This window comes from Hemitrygon akajei, chromosome 32, assembly GCF_048418815.1.
Source record: "Hemitrygon akajei chromosome 32, sHemAka1.3, whole genome shotgun sequence".
NCBI classification, from domain to species: Eukaryota; Metazoa; Chordata; class Chondrichthyes; order Myliobatiformes; family Dasyatidae; genus Hemitrygon; species Hemitrygon akajei.
This window is the reverse complement of record NC_133155.1, coordinates 13,041,951-13,066,895: the sequence shown is the minus strand read 5'-3', so window position 1 is coordinate 13,066,895 and position 24,945 is coordinate 13,041,951. Positions and strand designations below refer to the sequence as shown.

The 24,945-nt window shown below is 36.6% G+C and overlaps 1 protein-coding gene across 3 annotated transcripts in view; it reads right to left on the bottom strand.

The window, feature by feature from the left end:
* Nucleotides 1-24,945, bottom strand: part of LOC140719797 (claspin) — a 44,578-nt gene that overhangs the window by 5,642 nt on the left and 13,991 nt on the right. The window contains exons 5-23 of one of the 3 annotated variants that reach the window (XM_073034675.1): nt 23,287-23,349; nt 19,196-19,277; nt 17,178-17,286; nt 15,187-15,806; nt 14,039-14,230; nt 12,851-13,035; nt 11,625-11,706; nt 10,854-10,953; nt 10,183-10,253; nt 8,478-8,695; nt 7,896-8,047; nt 7,340-7,563; nt 6,624-6,738; nt 6,408-6,474; nt 6,194-6,282; nt 5,705-5,866; nt 3,250-3,371; nt 1,202-1,329; nt 2-92 (exon numbers count right to left, since the gene is read on the bottom strand). In XM_073034675.1, the coding sequence (XP_072890776.1) occupies nt 2-92; nt 1,202-1,329; nt 3,250-3,371; nt 5,705-5,866; nt 6,194-6,282; nt 6,408-6,474; nt 6,624-6,738; nt 7,340-7,563; nt 7,896-8,047; nt 8,478-8,695; nt 10,183-10,253; nt 10,854-10,953; nt 11,625-11,706; nt 12,851-13,035; nt 14,039-14,230; nt 15,187-15,806; nt 17,178-17,286; nt 19,196-19,277; nt 23,287-23,349 (2,872 nt within the window). Of the gene's footprint in view, nt 1; nt 93-1,201; nt 1,330-3,249; nt 3,372-5,704; nt 5,867-6,193; nt 6,283-6,407; nt 6,475-6,623; nt 6,742-7,339; nt 7,564-7,895; nt 8,048-8,477; nt 8,696-10,182; nt 10,254-10,853; nt 10,954-11,624; nt 11,707-12,850; nt 13,036-14,038; nt 14,231-15,186; nt 15,807-17,177; nt 17,287-19,195; nt 19,278-23,286; nt 23,350-24,945 lie in introns of all 3 variants that reach the window. The other 2 variants (XM_073034674.1, XM_073034676.1) reach the window with 2 other exon arrangements.

Below are 24,945 nucleotides of genomic sequence, written 5' to 3'. Positions count from 1 at the left end.
CTTTTATGTAAAGCTTTGATGGTAATTTTCTTTGCCAGCTTCATGAATTGGCTTTCTTCACCAACCTCTTCCTCACTATCTGCTTCCTGGGACTGAAGGGAGAGCAGAAATTATACTTCTGCCTGATGAAATCCAGAAGATTTGACTTGCAAATCCATTGAAAAAGTTAAAAACATTTTTTGCTTTCAGTATACAAAATGTAGTTTGAGCCAACAAACACCTAAAATTTCAGAAGTGTTTTTCTTCATGTGCTGTGAATGATATATTTTCTACTACCTTTATCTTATTAGACAGCAAAATAATGCCCAATAATATTTAAATTAAAATTTCTCACAGTATGATGCAACATTTTTTTCCAACTCTGTACTTCTCATTTACACACATTGTCTGGAAAGTGACTAGCTAGTGGAAGGGAGACAGTCATTTTGCCTTGGTTGCACCGATTGATTACCACAAACTACTCTTGGATTAGATCACTGGGTTTTTGCATTTTCTCTAGCCAGAAATACCTACTAAGGAACACAAGCCCAAAGGCTCCCAATATTGTTAACAGTAAGGAAAAAAATATGGAAGGAATGGGTTATCTTGATGCGTTGTATAAAACAAAAGCCTGTGTTAGGAGTATAACACACCTAAGAAGTACATTTAACAGACACTCCAAAACATCCACATGTCTAATATAATAATAAATTGTTTATTAAACAAAGACTAGAGCATTTAAATGGAGACTTCTGTGAGATTTCATTGGTAAGGTAGTTTTTGGAATTTTGGCCTTTTAAAGGGACCCTTGAACCAGCAGAAATAAATCATTAACTCTCTTGTGATTCTTTTGTATCTGATACACTTAGATTAGAAAAAATCTGCATGTTCTTTCCTTCTACCTCTCCAACAAATCCACATGAAAGCTATGTAGCAGACTGAGATTAGAAAAAATCTGCATGTTCTTTCCTTCTACCTCTCCAACAAATCCACATGAAAGCTATGTAGCAGACTGAGATTAGAAAAAATCTGCATGTTCTTTCCTTCTACCTCTCCAACAAATCCACATGAAAGCTATGTAGCAGACTGACCAATCAACCTAGTGTGATCCAAAAATTTATATTATGCAACAGTTAACTCGACCAATTATGGTTGTCACAAGGATGCAAAATAATAAATATCTCTTGCAGATCTAATAAAAGCACTAAAGTAGAAAAACCACCTTCTCACGAAGCCACTGCTCTCGTTCAAACCGATCTTTCCGCCATTTTGCTTCTGCCTCATCTGCTTCCTCTTCATTTGTTTCATCCTCAGAATCTCCATGAAACTGGTCAACATGTGAAGAATCATCTGAAACAATACATTTATAAACAAAGTGGAATTTAGATATAATCAAAATTTAGGTCGAAATGGGTTGCAGCCAGCCAGTAACACAGAGCTACACCAGACTGACATGCTGAACAGATGCACAATGTATCTGTATGTAGTAAAGAGAATATGGAAGGATGATATAGAATTGCCCAAGAGATTCATTTCTGACATGCCTGTTACACGCAGATTTTATGTACTCATTATCTGTTTATTGTTCGTGATCCTTCCAATATATTTTCCATTTAATGAAAATACAAAATGTTTTCCAGTAAATCACTGAGTTTTCTGAAGATTCTTTAATTCAGGTTATGTCATTTTGTTAAAATTTGCGGTTTGTTTAGGCAAATCACATTTTCCTGTATATTTTAAAATTCACTCAACAGCACTTTACAACCCAAGCAAACATTAAGATGAGCTTCGTGCACCCCTAACTTAATTTGGTTGCTTACCCAGCTTACAAAATGTTTTGGTGGAGATAACATCAAAATCAAAATGAATTAACAGGACACTTACAATAGTGGAAATGAGAGGCCAATCATAATGGCTTTCTTAAACAAACTTAATGATCTTTTCACTTCCACAGAGTAGCAGTGAGGTTTATTTTATTTTAGAAGAGTACTTACATTTTTGCAGAACAAAGAGTAAACATTAATCTACAAAAGTGAATAATTTTTGGAGATTAATGTTCAAGGATAAGTAAAGCAGGGCACTGTGGGAATTTTAGCAAATTACACCTGGGCGGCACGTTAAATTTATGAGAGATTGAAAATACAAGCACTGACTTGAACAAGTGAAGAACTCCTCAAATTTAGCTCTCTTCACTATCTGCCTTTCCACAGAGACATTATCAACTGGGACATTGCAAACTTAAGACCATACCATGACATGGTCTAACTCCCTAATGTCTCAAATGCTGAAATGCTTGTTGGTCAACAACAGTAGTAGTAGTAATAATAATGATAATAATGTCTCTGACAAACATGCACTACCTTAATTCCTTCCTACAAAAATAGAAAACATAAACCTTAACCATAGAAACCACAAGAACGACCCTTTCAACCCACGATATTGTACATAATTAAGCTAATGCTGCTTAATTAAACTCATCCCTTCGGCCTGCTAATGGTTCATATCCCTTCCATATTCATGCCCTTATCAAAGAACCCAAGTTTAATGTTCTCTGCCTCCTCCACTCGCCACTTTGTGTAAAAGTACTTACCCCGTATAATCACTTTTGAACTTGCCCCATCTCACCTTAAATGCGTGCTTTCTAATAGACATTTTGATCCTCGGAAAAAGATACTTGTCTACTTTATCTGTGCATCTCAGAATTTTACACATCTCGCTGAGGTCTCCTTTCAGCCCCGCCACTCCAGAGAAAACAACCCTAGTTTGCCCAATCTGTACTTATATCCTCTAATCCTAAATTTCTTAGTAAACCTCTTCTGCACCCTCTCCAAAAGCATCCACATCCTTCCTTTAATGTGGTGACCACAAATGAATGCAAATTCCAGAAATGGCCTAACCAGAGGTTTATAATAAATGCAACGTAATTTCCGGACTCTTGAACTCTGTGTCTACTATTGTAAGCAGAAATTAAAATTAATTCAAACTATAGCACACAATCTACTTTTAAAGTCAACTAAGTTTGACTTGTATATAAAAAAGAAATTCCACACGATTAATAGACCCAGTGCTACCAAAACACGCAAACATTACTCCGTTACCAAACTCAAGTTATTGACATAAAATTTTAAATTACTTTTATAACCATGTGGAATAACTTATGAACTTGAGGTAAACCGAGAATAAATACGTGAAATACCAGCAGCTTACTTAAAAAGGGAAAAAGATACCAAAATGTGGATTGTACTTGAAAAAAATTGCTTTGAAACTCACTAAAATTTTTCCAGCGGAATTTTCGTTCACGTCCTGGTCCATCATTGTGCAGGTCCCCATCGGCCAAGTATTGTTCCTGATAAAGACGCAGCTGTCGTTTATCATCATCCATCAACACCTTCCTGCAAAGGGTTAGGGGAGGGATTGTGGTGGAGGAAGGAAACGAGTGGTATTTTGAATGTAAAAGATAAGTAATCAATCAAATCTATATACCCATCCAACTGTATTCCAGCAGCAAAATGTTGAGAATAAATAAAAACATGGTATATTTTAAACAAGAGATTCTGCAGGTGCTGGAAATCCAAAGCAACACACAAAATGCTGGAGGAACTCGGCAAGTTAAGCAGCATCCATGGAATGAACAAACCATCAACACTTCAGGCCAAGCCCGTCTTCGGGGCTGGAAAGGGAGGGGAAAGACGCCAGAATAAAAAAGGTGGGGAGATGGGAAGGAGGACAGATAGAAAGTGATAGAGGAAGGAATCTGATGGGAAAGCAGAATGGACTGTAGGAGAATGGGAAGGAGGAAGCGCACCACAGGAAAGTGATAGGCAGGCGAGAAGAGGCAAGAAGCCAGAGTGGGGAATAACAGAAGACGGGAAGGGGAGAGTTTTATTTAAAAACCAGAAGAAATCAATATTCATGCCATCAGGTCAGAGGCTACCCAGATTAAATACACTGAGGATGGCCTCATCATGGTACAAGAGGAGGCCGTGGACCAATATATCAGAACAGGAATATGTATCGGAATTAAAATATTTGGCGGATGGAGCGAAGGTGCTTAACGAAGCAGTCCCACAATTTGCGGCGGAAGCTGCATCGGGAACTCCAGCAGATTCGCAGGTGAGGTGCTGCCTCACCTGGAAGGACTGTTTGGAGCCTTGAATGGAGGTAGGGGAGGTGGTGAATGGGCAAGTGCAGTACTTTGGCTGATTGCACTGATAAGTGCCGGGAAAGAGATTTGAGGGGAGGGACATATAAACAAGGGAATCATGGAGGGAGTGATCTCTACAGATAGGGGACGGGTAGGGAGAGAAGAGAAAGGAGAGATAAAGATGTGTTTGGTGGCAGGATCCCTTTAGAGATGGTGAAAGTTGCAGAGAATGATGTGTTGGATGCGAAGGCTCCTGGGATAGTATATAAGGACATGAGGATATCCAAGAAAGGATGTGCTGACATTGGAGAGGGTTCAGAGGAGGTTCATGAGAATGATTTTGGTAATGAAAGGGTTATCTGTATGAGGAGCATTTGAAGGCTCTGGGCCTGTCCTTGCGGGAATTTCGAAGAATGGGGGAAGGGGAATTTTGAGAGGCCTACATAGGGTGTATGTTTCCTATAGTGGGGGGGGGGGAGTCTGGGACCAGAGGGCACAGCCTCAGAATAGCAGGGCATTCATTAACAACAGGCATGAGGAGGAATTTCTTCAGCCAGAGGGTGGTGAATTTATTGAATTTGTTGCCACAGGCAGCAGTGAAGGTCAAGTCATTGGAGGTTGATGGGTTCTTGATTAGTCAGGGCGCGAAAGGTTACAGGGAGAAGACATGAGAATGGGGTTGAAAGGGAAAATGGAACAGCAATAATGAAATGACAGCAGGTTTGATGGGCCAAATGGCCTAATACTACTTTTTCTTATGGTCTTATTTTTGATATCCACAAATTGGGAAATAGATGGATTATCTCTATTTATGGCCCTTATGATCTTATACACATGCCTATCATGTCACCCTTTAGCCCCTTCACTTCAGAAAGGAAAAAATCCTGATCTAATTTCTCCTTAAACCAGGGGTTTCCTTTTTTTTTTAAAAATAAATGCTATGGACCCCTACTGTTAACCGAGGGTTCTGTAGACACCAGGCTGGGGACCCCTGCCTTAAACAAAAGTTCTCTATCCAAGCATTATCCAGTAAACTTCCTCTGCATCTTCACCAGCTCCACTGTATCCTTCCTTTTGCGAGTCAACGCAAACCACACAGTTAACCTCAGGTGCTGTTGAAACTGTGCTTTATAAAGTTGCTCATTTTGTCCCAACTTTTGCATTTTATGCCCATGAAGGCATGTTCGCCAAATGCCTTCTTTACCACTCCATCTACCCACCTTCTACAATCTGCAGAAGTATTTGTGTACAAGAGTACATGCTGATAGTGTCACTTAATGTGAATTCAAATTTAAGGCAAATCTACTTCCACTTGATTCTAATGATTCTACTTATTGTTCTTTGGTCAACTGTAATTGGCATTTGAGTTATTAGATTAAATAACAAGATCTTCCACTCTTAAAAGCAGTTTTTAAAAAAATTGAACATAATTAACCACTTATGCAATTTAAAAGCATTGCAGATATAGTATTTGATAAGGCAGCACCAAAGTTCTAAAATTAGATTGGATTAAATATTTCAATTACTTCAACCAAAACCAAGGTTCCAGATAAAATTAATTTTGTTTGTCCAAAGACTCACATGTGAATTTTGTTCACTTGCTCTTGCAGTTCCTCATCTGATGGCAGTTCTTCCTCGATTTCCTCTTCTTCATAGTCGTCAGATTCTGCATCATATTCCTCATCACTTGCCACGTCGCTGCCAGAAAGTTCAGCCTCATCTTCTACGAAGTCTCCCAGTTTTCTATTCAAATAATTTCAACTTAGTCATATTTGGGTTGTGGTAACTGAAACAGTGAATAATCTATATTTTATACAATCACCATGTAATACAACCAAATAAGATTCCAACTTCTTCAGAATAAATAAAATAATTTGAGTATACGGAACAATGGTTGGGAAGAATGCGGCAGATCATTGTTGACAGCCATTGTTTGTCCAAAACTTAGAAAACAGACACTGCAGTATTTTAAATGAAAAGATATATTTTGGAAAAACACAGAACATTTACAAAGGTGCAGCTGTGATTTAGTAGGAAAGAGAAAAAAATTATAATGAGGGATACACTCACAATTTGCTTTTTCTCTTTATTTGTTGAGCCAATTGCTCCTCTTCATCTTCTTCACCTTCTTTGTTTTCTTCATCTTCACTTTCATCATCCTAATTAGAGAAATTTGACATCAGCTTTTCTTCAGCAACGCTTAACTACATGGCACATTTAACTACTTTTTAACAAGTAGAACCTATCAGATTAAATATTGACCAGAATTCATACATTCCCTCACCTCATTCTCAAAAGCTTCATCATCAGTTAGCAGCTGAAATTGATCATCTTCATTTTCATCACCTTCCCTAGATGGAGAGAAATCAAACTAATAATAAAAAGTAGTTTTCATTCTAGAAACATTTCAAAAGGCATATTGAAACAAATGCAAAACTATAAAGAGCTCCTTTCGCAGACAGTTCTGATAAATACCATTTTGCAGAAATGAAAATATTACCTGTCTGTTGGAAAAGAACCTGAACAAAGAGCCAGCACTTCATTCATAGGATCATCAGATACTGTGGTTGTGTCTTTTTGTTGCTTTACAGTGGAAGTGATGGAAGACAATGAATCTGCTGTAGAGTGAAAGAAACACTGTTAAAAATAAATCCAAATGATAAGAGTGATTTCTTAATTTACAATTTCTGCTGTAAGACAATTTACTAAGCTAATTTTTTTGTTTTATGAATAAGCTATCAATATCTGCACATATTTATCACCTTATCAAGATGTTCATAAAATACTTCACTAGCCTGGTTGAATTTTGCATTGCTTCACACAGCAATATACCTTCCAAAAATACATCCTTTCATAAATTGAGAGTCCTATGGCATGAAAGCAGGGCCTTCATTCCACTGTTTCTATCCAACCATCAAGTACCTATTTACATCCAGCATTTGGCCTATGGTCCCATCTGTTACAGCACCTCACTTAATCATTAAGCACTTCTTATGCTGCCTCTAGTCCAAAATTACAAACAGCATTTGATGAAAAGATCCTTCCTCAAATCCCATCCTTCCCCTCCTCACGGAATGACTGCACTAGATTTTTCTCATTTCAAATTCACACCCACCCAATTACCCAGTGCAAAAATAAGCAGAAGACTATCAGTATAATACACACCAAATTCTTCTCTGTGCATTTAAAATTTAAGTTAAAGTCACAAGAGCGTACCTGGAGAAATAAATTTGCCAGAGCAAAGTCCAAGCAGCTCATCAATATTTTCTTTTTCTTTGTTTTCTTTTAGCGTATCAAGATTTTGAGATTTAAATTTTCCTGAACAAAGACCCAACAACTCTCCCATATTGGCATCCATTGCATTTTCATCCATACTGTCCAAGATCAGTTGTCGCTTTAATGGCTGCCTCTGATTGCTGTGATGACCCACATTCAGAAACCTAGTTAAACCAAATACAATTTTAGAGGTTCTGCAATATCATAATAACTACCATGAAGTTTAAAAATACAATTCTTCATACAAGGCAAAAATCAGAGTACATATTCATGACTTCACTTCACAACAGATTCTTTATAGATTCCAAAATAGCAGAAAAGCATTTCAATATGGTTTGGGTCAACTAAATTCAAGAACTTAAAATTGTCGTTTCAGTGACTTGTATCTCAATATACAATAGGTAAAATGCATTCCACACTCCAAGCAAGAGTAAATTATTAACTTAAAAACTTGTATTCTCCCAACTCTGACCTTTTGAATGAACATACCACCTACCCATCTGAATCAAGTAACTGACTTTGTGTTTCATCTTCAAGAGAGAACCTGAACTGAGATTCACCAGCTGAATTTTTGGGATCTGGAGATGCATTGTACAAGTCTTGTGAATCTTCTACTGGCATAGAAGGCTCAGACAGCTTCCCAGAACTCTGATGGCATAAAAATGCATTGATAATTTTATTTTCCCTATAAATAGCATGTACAGTACTCATTACCCCACCTAAAAGAACATAGCCTTTTACCACATGACGACAAACATTAATTTCAATTTTTTTGTCTGCTCAGCAAGGTTTTGTTTGATGTACAACTAGACGTACAGAATAGTTGCTATTTTAGTTTTAAAGGCACAACTTTGAATGCCAGTGTTTTAGTTGGTCTATCCTAACAGTAAAAACAACCTCATTCTTTTCTGTTTTGGGGCAATTAGACCAACTTGTAGCCTTATGAAAAATGTACTTGTTCATCTTTATAATAGCTAGCATTGGAGAACTCAAGATTTATACTATAGCCCTACAATCCAGGAGATCAATAACTATAAAAACAAAAGTTGATAAATCTGAATTTACATCTCAAACTTACCTTTGATGCTGAACTAATGAAGCTTGTTTTGAACTGACTATTTGGATTAAAGAGGTTAGGTGATGGTGATCGGAATCCTCCGTGCATAGCAATTCCAAATCTGCCAGGCTGTTTGTTAATTGGTTGATATGACGGAATCATTGATCCAATTAGCTCAAAGCTACTGTTGTGGCTATTGTCCTTTGTTGTGGATGCCTGGGAGATGGAATCATCTTCATCTGAAACATTGATGTATATATTTTCAAATGACAATTATTAATACCTAGCTAACACAATGATGTGCCACTAGAAATCTGCCTTATTTAGCAGTCTGTTCTTGAGCTAGCTTCAAGTTTCATGAGGAAATGCACAAAAGTTTTCACCACAGCACATTTAGGAAATATGCGGTTATTAATTTTTTGATGAAAATGCAGGTTTACAAAATTACCATGTCAGATAAACCAGCTTGGCAATAAAGATATTAGGACTGACTCGGTGCTTGTATAAGAAAGGTGACTTAATCATGAAGAAAAATGTCCAAATTACAACTCAGTAAATTGTATGAGAGAATGAAGGCAGGATTAGATGTTGCTACATTCGGTTCTCTCAGCATCGACAACCTAGGTACCAATCATAGCTGCAATCTTAGAATAGTAACAAGACACTGCTCATTCTGATATAAAGAAATCAAGTTTATCAAATTGAATTCTACCAGGCCAGACAAAGCCAAGAGCCCATCTTTCTTGCTCTATACTTCATATTCTGTGGATTCTGGTTATTTGGGCCATTGGTTAATTGGGGCAGAAGTTTATTTGGGGCAACTCTTGGAGAACAAAAACTACCTTGAGAAAATTGTTGGGATTCCCTTCGCTTATTTGAGATATTATTCCACTTAATTGGGGTAGGAGACTTGTCGAACAGTTTCTAACTAGCATCAGTTGCGTGCACTTTCATGTGTTTGTGTTCAAAAAGCAATGATCTTTTTCACTGATAATTGGCGAGAAATAAGCAATAAGACAATGTGGAACAGTTTTGCTCACCATGGTTCCAAGCATTCAGGTTTGGAAATGCCAGAAACAGCTGGGAGTGAAAATGAAATGAATTCACTGCTTCAACAAGTTAGGAATTATGAAGAATTTGAAGGTATCGCCAATCATCTTAATGTTACAATGAAAATGAAGATTTGGAGGATGCAATCATCTAACACATTATATGAAGGTAGTCCATTATCTTCATTAGGTGTCTGCAATTGTCTAAAGCAGTATCTGCACCTGGTGTCTCGCTGATTTTAAGTTTATTCACAGTCATTCAAAAGAACATTTCAGATGAATTCCTCCATCAATAACTATTAGGAACTAATACTGTTTTATAGTACTGTAGAGTTATTGGTAGCATTCTAATTTATTCTATATTTCATTTAAATACATATTGTTCCTCAGTTAAATGGTAGTTTGCCTTTTTTTTTAGACATTTTAACAATTTCCATGAAGCTTCAGCTCATTGGGTAGCTGCACAACTGGGCCAAAATGTACCAGTTCTGATGTGCCCCAATTAACTAAAATTTACTACATTTCTTTTTGAATGATTAAGTGGAGGATGCAAGGATAAGGGACATGAGAATAGAACTATTTCTGCTTCCAGATATTGAAAGAACACTTCTAATTAAATGCACCGTGTTGCTTTTTTAGCAATAGTGAGATGTGCAAAAAAAAGCAGAATTATTTACCAAGTTTGCTATCTCCTTTGGGTGGTGTCTGTTGCAGATGCAGCCTCAATTTGTTGCCAGAAGTCTGTTCACTAAAAAAAAAATCCACACAATTTGCAGTTGGTGTAACTGTAGATAATTCAAATGCTAATTCTCTCCAAAACCAGCAGGAAGATATTATTCAATAATGAACTCAATTGAAAATCCCATTCTAGATGTGGCACTATCATGTCAACACATAGCACAAACATAGAAAGCCATTTGAGTACCATAAATTCACAATGAAAATTTGAAAGCGTTTGTGAAGACTGGAACCTGCTCATCTTCTATAATCAAGGATATGCACACAATTTACCATGACTGTTTCTCCCACAAGCCTAAGCTATAAATTTAAATAACTGACTTAAATATACACATATCACAGCCTGAACGAGTACATTTTCACAAGTATGCAAAAGCGTTAAATGGAAAGCAAACTAAATCAAGAAGTTCTAAGTTCTAAATGTCTAGGTACAAGATTAAAAGATTTAGACAATACAGAAAGACAAGAAAAAAAAAGAAATAGTAGCAATTGACTTCCCACTTAAATCAAATCAATTTCCACTCAAATCTAGGGCTCCTCATCAGATGAGAATGAATATAATTTTGACGCTCCACATAACAAAGCAAATTACAAATTATCGACAAATTACCTAGTTTTAGAAGAAGAACTGGTACCAGAATTTATGGATTGTAAAAAATCTGACGTGACAGGTTTTGGTGTAGATTCATTTTGGGTCGCTGCTTCTGGATCTGCAATAAAGCATCAAGAGAAGATCAGTGTTATATGGATTTGTTAGACATAAACGCAGTCAATAATCAATCTGCTACCTAAAGACCCACACACGAGGAAATCTGCAGATGCTGGAAATTCAAGCAACACACACAAAATGCTGGTGGAATGCAGCAGGCCAGGCAGCATCTGGGTCTTGACCCGAAACGTTGACTGCTTCTTTCAACGGATGCTGCCCGATCTGCTGAGTTCATCCAGCTTTTTTGTACGTTTTGAGCATCTATAGGGAGAAGCACTGTCGACGTTTCAGGCCGAGACCCTTCGTCAGGACAGACAAAGACCTAAAGACCCATTCAAGTTTTCTGAATTCAATTACTTTTTTTAAATATAAAGTGCATGCCTTTCACTGCGAGCCATTGCATTTAAACAACCTGCCATACCAAAATACTCTGAAGCTTTGACAAATACAATCCTTTAAAAAGAATGCACATCGTCTCACTTTTTTGATAGGATTGTTTGTCTTTAAACTTATAATTCAGCCACTTCTCTCTAACAGGCCAGTGGCCAGTCAATATGCAAATCTTCATGTACAACCTTCTTAAATATAAAAGCATGCACCACAGGTTGATCATGTTGAGAAGTTTAAGATTGATTCAATTGGCAACGTGCTGTTTAAATGGGTTCCACCTACTCTGTGTTGTATCAGTAGATTGAGAATCATTATCTACTTCTCCTGCTGGCTCCTCTTCATCACCAAGAAGTAATTCTACAGTCTAAAAAAAATACATAATCCACTGTTAATACAAGAATTATTACTTGACAAATACATAGAAATCACCTTGAACATTCATATGTCAAATACTTCCAAGTAATTCATAATAAGAAAAGGCTGATTTGGTCCATCTTGCTGCTACTGACACAAGTAAAAAAAAATGCTATTTGCACATTCTACCTTATAAAAAAACTCTGTGGTTACAGTTCTTCACATATTCAATCAGATTATTTAACACATGCCCAGCATTTCAGCCTTCACCAACAATTGAGAAAGCCAATTCCACACTATTATATACCGGATGAACAAAAAATATTTAATCATCTTTCCACAAATTTCCTTAAATCAGTGTTCACTGGTTTTTGATCTCTGCTCTGGGAACTGGGCCCTTCTTGTTCACCTTGTGTAGGCACCTCAACTTTATACATCTCATTTAAATCCCTTTCCCACTTCCTCTATTCCACAGAAAATATTTCCAAACTGGCCTCATATCTGAACTTACACCCCTGGTAATGTTGTCATAAAACAAAGTATGTTACCACACACTTTTTGCAGCGTGTTGACAAGAAATATACATCATACTGTATTATAACCCTTCACCAAATAGCTCTTTACAATTCCACACTGACCTCCCAACCTATCAACCTCTTGCTATCTTCAGTGTTTTGTCAAACTACACATCAAACTCTTGCCGTTCTTCTGCTCTTTCAGCATCTCCTCATTTATTATCTAATTCATGACCTAATTTACCCTCCTCCCAAAGCACACCCACACCACTGTCATTTTTACAATAGAATAATTCTCTTTCTCCTTGTAGAGCTATTTCGATGCTGGGAGTATTAACCTAATCTAACTCAAGATTTAAAATTCTACATGAACCAGCAGGACAAAGGATAAAGAAAGTTACAGGAAGAACGTGAAGCTCTCTGTCATTATCCTTCCTCTCTCATCCATGCCTCAACACGATAGACATCAGGATAATGGTCAAAGTTGGAGTAGACTTGAATGATGGTATTTTTAATGTGGAAAAGGCAATTAAGATTTATTTCATTCAATATTAATATAGATTGGGATATACTCTGCATCGCAAGATTCCTTGCTATATTTTCATTTTCTTTTGTCCATTAAGTTGAAAATGTACATACTGAGTGTACCTCAGACTCTTCTTCTTCTTCAGACTCTGTCAGTTCTTCTTCCCCATCCTCTTCATCTTCATCCTCAAAATCTTCCTCGTCATTAAGTTTGGAGAGCTGTCGTTTCTGGCGCTCTTCTAACCGCCGTAATTTCATGGCTTCCTGGAGTTTGGCTTTCAAAGCCTGCAGTTTCTCCCCTGTAAAATACACAAACATTTGATGGCAAGGGATAGGTTATTATTATAATGCTCAAACAGTGAAATACACCCTACTCTCATTTCCAGTAAAGTTTGTTTACAGATAAGAGTACCTGTCAAAGCTATTAGTTCTATGACCTTGAATCACAGAAACTATATCTAGAAGATCTGCAAGGCATTTAAGTATCTTTTGCTTGCATTCAGATGTATAGATCTAGCTAGAGAGAAAAAAAATCACCAAAGCTAAATTATTGCTGTTGCAAGCTATTTCAGGGACAATACAATAACCTTGAAATAAGGAATATTGGCTTCCTGAGATTGCAGACACATTTTGCTATTCATGTTAATGTAGTGGTTAGCACAGTGTTTTACAGTACAAGCGACAAAGATTCAAATCCCACTGCTGCCTGTAGAAAGTTTGTATATTGTCCTCCTGACCTCATGGGTTTCCTCTGGGTGCTCCAGTTTCCCCCCCCACAGTTCAAAGGCATACCAGTTGGTAGGTTAATTGGTCAATTGGTCACTGTAAATTGTCCTGTGATTAGGCTCAGATTAAATCAGGGGATTGTTGGGTGGCATGGCTCAAATGGTTGCGCTGTATCTCAAATAGATAAATCACTTTCCAGTTCCCAAATCATTTCATAACAACTGGGTTTGAGGGTAACTTTTCAATTTTAGGTTTAGCAATTTAGAGAATGGGAAGTGGATGAAGATGCATTTAAATTCTAGCTTTAAAATGGGATCAAAATAATTTTAGAATAAAATTATAATATCAATCAATATTGTAAATGGGAACAGATTGCATTTGAATGTCAAAATTAATCAAAAGTGAACCCCATGAATTATTGCCAACACAGCTACTGAAAGCAATTAATTTTAATGCTGTATTGAACATCTGGAGTAAAATCTGAGCGGGAGTACTGATCGTGGCTCAGGATTAACATTAAACCCAGGCTAAAAACTAATACTCAAATTAACCAACTGTTATCTGCATTTTACTTACCTGGTTTCATTGGTCCAAATTCTTCCACATCCTTCTTGCCCAAAGTCACTGTTACGGAATCTGCTTTGAGCTCCTCCTTCCCCTCAGCAGTGATTGCTTTCCGAACAATGTTAAGCTCAACATGCCGTTCTTGGTTTTGTTTAGCAGACTTGATGCCATGTTTAAGGAAACGCTCCTTCAATGCTTGAAGCTCTGAAAACAAAGACAACTTCAGTTATACAAAATGCTGGTCGAAGTTTTTACTAAGAATATAAAGGAAACTTTTTGGAGTTCGCTTTTGCTCAATCGAAATTTACCTGACTAATTTAAAAGCACAAGTTCACCTTGCAACGTACATGGGAAAAATCGAAAAATTTTAATAAAATTAAACATTTCTCAAGAGGAACTGTCAAGCCAGAGATTTAAGGTTACTGGCAAGAAGAAAGAGATGGGTGTGTATTTCAATATGAAGTGCATTCTTAAAAATACAGGCAGCATTCAGTAGAGGAAATTGGTTAACTAATTGGTGGGTATGTATCTGTATCAATCTGGGATAAGGCAAGGAGTTGATTCAATTGGAATGAATCTTTTCAAAGGCTGGCACAAGCACAATGGCCCAAGCAACTTCCTACGATTGCAGCATTATTCTTTAACATCCACTATTTCACCCATCCTTCTGCATATATTACTGTAATCATAGTATTGGTTTTAATTCAGCTGTATAACTGGACTTAACTATTCTAGGAAGTAAAATACTTGCTAAAAATTTCACTGATTTAAACTTCCTTAAACATTAAATATTCCTATGCACATTCCTGGCAGTTATATTTGAACAAATTTACTCTCCAGCACTGAAGCTAGATGATGATTAAAGCTACAGCTCCCTGAACTACCTTTCTTCTAGAGATGTAAACAAGTGCTTCCCTTTCCTTGTTTGACTCATCAGATGTTCACTGTGGGAAAGTCAGAAGCACTAATTTGTACCCTACCATTCTTTAGAAACTCCAACAAGATATGACAGTGTGTTAAATCTGGCAGCTTCTCCAAATGTGACAACATAATAGCCAAGACTAAAAGCTGATTTCTCACAAACCCCACTCAAGATTAAAAAAAATGCTAGCTTAAAATTTCAGGACTATTTACTAAATGCAACACATGAATAAGATAACCTTTGTTTACTTTGGGCTCCTCCAAGTTCACAAAAGCACCTTCATCAGCACAAAGGCGAGGTTTCAATGTTAGATCCACTCCCAGTCCACGTAATTTATCCAATTTGGATTTTCTTTGCTTGTTCATTGAAGCTGTTTCCAACTGCTGCTGTCCTTCTTCTGCATCACTGGAGAGCTTTACCGTGCCTTCAGTTGCTATCTTATCAGTTTGAGGATCCTCAGACATATTTGCAAGGTTTTCATTTGGCACATTTTCCTCAATTAGTTTTAAAGAGGAAGAGTGATGATCAGATTCTGTGTTATGTTCGAGCATTTCATAATCTTTTCCTACACTTTCTACATCAGTGGAGAAATTCAATTGTTTGACCATTTCCGTTTGTCCTTCACTCTTTTCAATATGGATTTCACTCCCAGACCAGCTGGGGCAAGTATTTTCTTTATTATCCAAATTATTTACATGGGATTCTTCTACTTCTGGATTCGTTGTAGAATCGGATACTTTATTGAGTGGCACCAATTGATTGAGTGGCATATCATCTTGAGGGATGCCATTTAATGTTTCAGCCGTTGTTGTGGAATCAGTTGTTTCCTGCTGTAAGCAAGGTTGGTACTTCGCTGATCTAAAAGAAAATTGTGTATTGTTTATCCACTGCATAAAAAGTAAACATATAAAAAATGAAATCTAAGAAAGTCAAACCAGAATGCTGAAAACACATAATTTAGGCACCCTTTGTGGATTAACATTTCAGGCTGATGACCTTTGTTCGGTTTAAAATCCTGTGAAAGCAGCTAAAAAATAATTTTAGGACGGGGAAGAAAAGGGCAATAATTAGTAAAAATAGAAAATTCTGATTGTTGGCGCTATTTACTTCGTCATCAAATAGGATACTAAATCTAACTCGGTAAATGGTAAAAATATCAAATTACTTCAGCATCTATCGGTATACATAAATATAAACTTTTTCCTCATCCAAGTCAACTTAAGAATTCCAACCAGTATCTAATGAGTGGATTTCCCCATTGCCAGACTCAAAATGCATTTTGCACCATCTTACGCATCCATCACAAATGAGGAACATTTGACCTGCAGGCACTGGTAATGAAGGGAAATGTGGTAGCGAAGCCTGAAATATACAAGTATTATGAATCATATCATGTCAGTCACATCTGCAGCGGGCAGATCCATATCAAAGAAAATCTCTAACAATGTTGCCTGCTTTCAACACAAGACGTAAGTGACAGGTGATATAACAAGCTGAAACATCTGGAGTTAGTTGACACAAGTTAGCAGACCATCACTATGCCAAGCCTGGCATAACATGACAAAGTTCTGTCATGGGTTTTGAAAGCAGGTTTTTATGTAGCAGACATTACAAATCAAATAAAACAACTATGAGGAGTTTTGAAAACAGTTGGAAAAGGTGTTCTGATGTACTTAAAGTTCATATTAAATAAGCACAAGATCAGGACTATTTGGTTACATGGTTAAAAAATACATCTAGAGACAGAAAATTATTACTCTATCCACTATTTCCTCAAATAAGTCATTTTCTTTTCAGAATTTTGCATCTTTTTCAGTTAAATCTCACCATATGATTATTTCACCATAAAAACAGTGTTTAAAGTTAATCCTGGGGAGAAGTCTAACCAAACTCAGCAAATGCAGTGGATGAGCACTTTGCAGTTTTCCTGTTGGGATCCAAATTACAGGATAACTGCACCTCTGCAATTGGACGCATTGATGTATGAAACATCTATTGTTATAAAAAATTATAGCACAGAACTAGCCTGTTTTTTTTCCACTGCAGTCATTTACAGTAGTTTCCCGGAGAGTATTAAATACAAAATAAACTGACTTATTTTAGCCACTGGAAATATCATACAATTGTAAATGTCACAAAATGAAGAAAATCATAAGTGCCAAATGCAATATTCTGATGTTGGAGTTTTACTCCAAACATACTAGTTACGTTCGCTTTAAAACAACTTACTTGAGCAATGACATAGCACTTCCTTGGCAGGCTGGTCGTGGACGTTTCTTGTAGAAATCATGAATGGTTTGTGGCTCTGGCAGATGATAAGGCAAAGATAAATTTGCCTCTGGGAAAATAAGATAACATTACTAAAATTTAGCTGCTCGCAATATTAACAGTACTTATAAACGTTTAAACAATGGGATTTCAGGGTTAAAAAAATAAGGCTTATTGAGAGGATCAATAGCGTCATCTTGCTCCTCCTCTACATTCTTTCCTCCAACCCTCCTCCCACTGACATCAGAACCCAAATGATTGAATGGAATGGTGAAGTTAGTTGATGAATCTTTTGACTGCTGCTTTTGATCTTTTACAAAGCAAACAACCAATATGACAGAGAAAGAAGTCTATAAACTTGAGTTTAAAAAAAATAAAATCAACTACAACACTTTTCAGGTTATTAATTGGGTACAAAATGTTGAAATAAATTAAAAAAAATGCTCACAAAGGTTCAAAATATATTGGGGGGGGGGAGAATATCAAAAGTACTATCAATTTTCCTGAAACAATCTTAATACCACAATATCAAACCCAAATTTTATTGACTATCATTGAGTTATTGATATCCAGAAGCATTGTATTTACAACAGAAGAGAAAGTCATATAATCCACACTCCCTATATATGCTTTCTGAAAGTTATTCATACTAGCCCTATTATCCAACTCATAACTTTTACAAATATTTATTCCTTTTGCCAAGACATCTTCCTGGCATGTCCTCCAGAAAAGAAATCAATTTAACCATTCTCCTTTTGTAACTTAACATTTTAAGTTAATGACCATGTATTGATGCTTGGACAAATAGGTTTCAATAATGCAAATGAGGAAAGGACTCCAGTTCTGCATGCCTCTCAAAGATGCTACAAACCTGATATGATAAAAACAGAACTTTCCTTCCTGCTCCACAAGTCTCCTCAAAACTAAAACCTTGGTATCATCTTATGAAAATGTTATTACTACCCTCCTCCTTGGCATTGATTTCAATCTTAAAGCATATAACCAAAACTTCGTTTTATGTCTGTAAGCATGCAAATAATTTTTAAATATTTGAAACAGTTTCAGCATTACCTTTAAACCAAGCTCTTACATGCTCTTTTCTTAATTTAGGGATCAAAAGCAAGATTTGTACAAATGTACCTTCAAGTGTCTACTTTTTATTCCTCTTTAAAAACAGATTTGTAAGATACAGATCACCTATTGAATCTTTCTTCAATTCTCTTCTTGAAAACTTTCTTGCAATCAATTTCAATCCACTAAAATCCTAAACTGCTTATAGGCTTCCTTCACTGATAACACTCCTGTAGGAGCCATGTCTCTATTTTCTGGCTGTATTGTATTCTGTGTTGCATGTTTATTGTGGGTAATTTGTCACGTGGGTGGGGTGTAGTAGAAGCAAATGAGTGTAGTGATGTACTCAGGCTTTGTCTTAGTTAGTTAGAGGCAATTGGGGTGATTTTTTTTGCTGACCACTAATTTGAATGCTTAGCTACGCTAATTGGAACGTTTATTTTAATTACGTTTTAATTACACTAGTTATTTTATTTTGCTATATCACTAATTTAGCTTTTTTAAATTGCTATAAAATTTTTCAGCTTTGCTGGGTTTGTAATAAAGGATCAGTGTACTCATTTCAATTGAAACGTAGTTATTTGGAGGCGTATCATACAGCGTCAAATCCTGAATTCAGTCCCTCAGCGGCTTTGGTTTATTTTTCTCTAAACATTACAGCTCCCTTTATGCATTGCTTCCCAACTGACAAGGCACTCCAAAACCAAAATCGAAATAGCTAGTGGAAAAAAAAACATGAAACATCAAGTTTTGGATCATGTAATGTTTACACAGGGAAAACACATTTAGTTATGTTCTCCACCATGTTACCACATTTCCATATATAATTTGTCTTTAAGTATAAACTTTAAATCAACAATGTTCACATATAATGCCATTTGTAATAGATCTATATTCTGAAAACACACCTCGCAACAATCGTTGTGTTTCACTGTGAATCTGGCGCATTGCCTCCTTACTCATTTTTGCTGCTTTCCTCTCTGTTCGTACCTATTGGGGGGGGGGGGCGGAAAAAGCCCATAAAAATAGAATAATTCAAGACTTTAAGTAACCAAGTTAAGCAGATTCAAAATGAACAATGAAAAATATTTTCAAGGGCTAGGTACTAGAAGGACCTTGCATTGTATGTCAGCAATCTCTTAATCTTATCCTCAATAAGGTATATATCCTCAAGTATGGAAATATATCTACAACCCTGAAGTCTTTATGAATTTGTAACCTTTGTAAAATGTAATGTAACAAAATGGAGTCTATGAAATCCCATGGTGCTTTGCTGATTTGGATGGGAAAACTTACAAGTTTGTGTATTTTATGGGAGGAAGCTTTTTGTTTAAAATGACAGGTAATTTGTTTTATGGCCAGAGGGGATGTTTTGAAACAGAAGTAGACAGGATAGAGCTTCTGAAGAACAAATATGAGAATACAATAAGGATAAACAGAAGAATGCAATGTTATGGAATGGAGCAACCCAATTACTATTCTCTTGTTAAAAAAAGTATTAAAGTGCTTTTGTTGAAACATAAGATCAAAGCTATTTTTCCAAACAAAACTTGACTGGAAATATATCTTCCCTTGCAAGTAATAAATGCATTAATAATTGATCCTCTTTGAATTTGTTGCAGTTTGTTTCTTTATATTAGAAGACTATATTAGCTGAATGGTACACAACACTCAGCTTGTAGATTTAGAGGAGGTTATCACTTCATTTTAAACAAAATCAAAAACACATTGTATAAGGTGAAAGTAAAGATACGCTTCTAATTTGAAAATATCCTTCAAACGTTACCTACTATACATAACCAATAATGAAAACTGAACCCAATCAATCGATTAGTTAATGGTATGAGTTTCTTAAATACAGCCAAGCCAAAGAAAAGATCTGGTAAAACATGTTCCATAATTTTGTCCTGTACATATCAGTCAGTGGCATAATAATGTGGACATATAATGCTTGTGTACATCTCTGCAAACTCAACAGTTCTGACAGTATAAGGTTGCACTGTCACTAAGTAGAATAGCCACATTTATAGGAATTTGAACTTTTAAAAAATATTACATTTCTAATTGAAAACATGCTTTGAACAATCTGAAAAGTAGGGTTTGGATTATACTTGAAGTGCACAGATAACTTATCAGATTTTATAACAAAGAAAAATAACATTAGGTTCAAAGCATTGTTTGAAATGTTTATGCTTCACACATGCCTCCTAATGGAGTTCAAAGATTATTTTAAAAAAACATGGAAAAAGTTATATAATTCATAAACCCAACACGAGGAAATCTGCAGATTTTGGAAATTCAAGCAACACACACAAAATGCTGGTGGAACACAGCAGGCCAGACAGCATCTATAGGAAGAAGCACTGTTGACGTTTCGGAACGTTAGTCCTAACGAAGGGTCTTGGCCCGAAACGTCGACAGTGCTTGCCCTATAGATGCTGCCTGGCCTGCTGTGTTCCACCAGCATTGTGTGTGTGTTGTTATTCATTAACCTATTGTTATTCCTGATGGGCAAAATATGTCGAGACCAACTTCATTCTAAAATTTTATGCTGCATATATGTGTATTAACACTTGTGATTCAGTGTCCAGGAAATTGATAAGGATGTGAGAAGGAGGGGTTTCTATATGTGGATGAGGCAAAGACTGATCAACTAAAACTCAGAGAATGTTTCAGATCTATCAGTCATATTACCCATTCTTTCTGCATTATACAGTATATGAGAACATGAAGGTGCCATGCAAAACTTTTCGCTGGGTAATGAAACAACGTAACATATGGTAGATGATGGACCAGATTTAATACCTGTACTTAGTTATAAGGTACACATATCCTAAGTTGGTTTTTTTTTTAAACCCCGTACCCCCACCCCATATTCATGTTATTTCATAACGTCAGAAACTGCCACAATACCCATTGCTGGTTATTTATTTTTCTGGAACCCGACTGCACTTTTAACAAACACCACAGTTTATTGCATGTATATAGCATCCTTAACAAATGACAAAGAACCTTTTTAAGATTAACGAATAAAAAAGTTGGTATTAGGTAGAGACAAAATAAAGAAAAGGGGAGATGGAAAGAAAGAGGGGGGAAAAGCAAAGGAAAAGCAGATAAAGAGGCTTTAAAACTGGTAGATGAAAATAAATGGAAGTCAGCAAGCAGAAGATTGATGGGCAAGTTAAGGTGAATTGACCCTGGAAGAATGGAGCAGGTGGAGTTTATTCTTTTGCTATTCATTGATAAACTACCAATTGATCAGATAAGCATATTTTGAAAGCCAAATCCACACTTCTGAGCCTCTCCAGAAATACTTTGGACAATAAGGAGTAAAGGTTTGCTTTGCTTAAAGTATTCTGATGTTAAGAATGCAATGATCTGATTAAAACCAAAGCAAAAGATGATAAATGCCATGGCTTGGAGAACATTTTAAAATGCTCAACATTAAACTGGAGAATCAAAATGGTCTCATGTATGGATTTTTTTTATTCAAACTAAAGATTCAGCAGTCTCAAATGACTCAGATTTAAATTACAAATGTCAGGACAATGTAATGCTCCGGAACTTTCAGGAAGTTGTTTAGAAAGCTGAACACTTCTTTTATTTAATACATAGTAAGCAAGTCCTAGCAGGCATAAAAGTAATTTGTTTGTAGACTGCATTCAAAGAATTGTCTTGAGCTTCTCTAGATTTTCTCTTGTATTTAGCTATCACAGCAAAGGAGAAGCATGATTAAACAAGTGAATTTGCAATACCAGCTACTTTTTCTCTGTGATACTGCAGTTATAGCTCAACTAGTATAACTACATAATTAATCTGCCACTCTCCAGACTTTGGCAATGCTGAACAAGCAAATTTGATTACAATGTGTATTAGTACTCCAAGACACCTTGTTTTTGTTAAAAGAGAGGTTAACCAGTAGAATTATAACTGCCGTAATGAACCTAGTGATTTTAAAAAGGAATGTCAGAACCAGAGCTTGGTCGAAAACAACTTGATAAGGAAAATGCTGAACTAATATATATATTTTAAATGGTCAAGCAGCAGAGTACTGGAGATTTACTTGAAAAATATCAACTAGATCAAGTTGAGCATTTTAACGAGAGCACCACAGTTAACTTGTTAACGTTGCAAGCAATGCAAGAACTAACCATCTTATTAGGCAGTTAAGTAGAAATATAACTTGTAATGGGCAATGACAAGGTCAACAGTGGAATTATTGTAACGGGAAACAAAAGAGCTCACATTAAAGTTCTTTTAAATGACTTGGACTTCAATTTTATCAACATTTAAAAAACTGACTATTGACATAATTTTAGAGAGGTTATTTTCTTAAATGGTTCCTCAAGATTGTTACAGCTGGGAGTGGTGGTGGGGACAAGCTCCCACTACCTATTAAATGCTGAAAATGGTATGTGTCTCAAATAGCCTCTGACAACCAAGTTCAGCTCCTAGCCTTCATGTATGGTTTAGCTACTAAGTCAGGTGGAACTGCTTCTACTGACAGGGGAAGGGGCAAAGGCAGGTTACAGGCAACTTAAAACCAGTCACTTCAGGCAGCTGGGGCTTGTCAGCTCATCTAGGAGAAGGAAAACTTTGATCTCAACCCTCCGCTGCCTTGCGGCTGTACCCACTCATGCGGAAGACTTCGGGAGCAAATCCAGAGGGAAAAATCCGGAGCTGGAGTCCCTAAGGGAGTCCTACATTGAGTTCAACGTTGATTAGCAACTCCTGCCACACTGCTGGTGCCAAATCGTATCGATCTCTACCGTTCCTTGGGTTCATCAGAATTGTGAGGCGGGGCTGCTGGCTACATGGGCAACAGTTTGCTCCCCATATTGTAACGTCCAGGCTTGTGGATCTAGACAGCTAAGACTCAACATCCATGGTCAACCCTGACTGACAGAAGTTTCATCATCATTTTCCTAAACTGCAGACTGAATGCAATAGGACTACACTGTTGGACAATGAAGTAAATAAAATTCACATATGCTATCACCTTTTTCCCATCTTTATGTCCTTGCTCTTCATAGTCATGGAGATTTTCAGAAGGACCAAGATTCTAGAATAAGAAAAAGAAACTGAGAAATACAGCAGCACATCACATTTCATGATTCAATATGCAATCTAATTGTGATCCATGATGTCTAAAAACTACATGAAAGGAATCCTCATTAAAATGGAATACAAGCATTTTAACAACAAAGCAACTTATAATAGGACAAACTGTTAACCATCACAAATTAGGAACTGAAAATCAAAGACAGAATCAGCCCAGATGGCTTGCAATCTTTATCTTACAAGAAAAAAAACAAATACCAGCTCTAACCAGGGAAAATTAGGAAGACCAAGGAATTGTAAACCTTTAGTATTTAACTTCAAATGTAAGCAAATTTCAAACTAACAGCAACATTCTAAACCCATGGACAGAATCATAACATTAACACTGGATCCCACAAGGAGTTCAGTAACAGACCTCCACCTGGCTGAGATTCTACAGGATTTATGCTATGTAAATTTGTGCTCAAGTCAGAAGTGAAGATCCATGTCTGTATTACAAACAAGAGAAAAACTGCAGATGCTGGAAATCTGAGCCACATACACAAAATGCTGGAGGAACTCAGCAGGCCAACAGTATCTATGGAAAAGAGTACAGTCGAAGTTTTGGTACACATCTGTATTTATTTCTTCGTGAATTGCAAGGCTATGAAAAGCAAAGCCTTGCAATATTCCAGTCTGTGATATTAATTTCTATTTAGATGCTTTCAGCAGCCTTTCTTTTTCCAAATATCAGTTATATATTTTTTAAATAATGCCAATTATCAAAAGTTCTAGCTTCTTGGTGTACTCTTGTTCACACAACTGGAAACCACGGCAGCCAAGACTAGTAAGGTAATATTGATAGGGTACAAAGACAAATAATATAATTTCACTTCTGAGACAATTGTTGGAACAATATCCTTGGCTCCCAAGGGTCATTCAAAATGTCCAAATTCAACTTATGCAAGGAAGAGGCAGGAATTTTGTATTTCGCACAATCTCTAGTAGACAAAGGGCCATAAGACATAGGAGCAAAATTAGGATATTCGATCCATCAAGTTGGCTCCACCATTTCTTCATGGCTGATCCATTTCCCTCTCAACAACATTTTCCTGCCTTCTCCCCATCTTTCATGCCCTGACTAATCAAGGACCTATTTTGAGGCTGTGCCCTCTGGTCTTAGTTGCCCCCACCATAGGAAACATCCTCTCCACGCCCACTCTATCAAGGCCTTACAACATTCAATAGGCTTCAACGGGATTCCCCCATCATTCTTCTGAATTCCAGTGAATGCAGACTCAGAGCAATCAAACGCTCCTCATATGATTCCTTTCAATCCCAGAATCATTTTTGTGAACCTCCTCTGAACCCTCTCCAATGTCAGCACATCCTTTCTTAAATAAGAGGACCAAAGCTGCTTACAATACTCCAAGCAAGGCCTCACTACTGACTTATACAGCCTCAGCATTACAACCTTGCTTTTATATTCTAGTCCTCTCAAAATGAATGATAACATTGCATTTGCCTTCCACACCACCAATTCAACCTGCAAATTAACCTTGAGGGAATCCTGCAAGGACTCCCAGAGCTCTTTGCACCTCGGATTTTTAAATTTTCT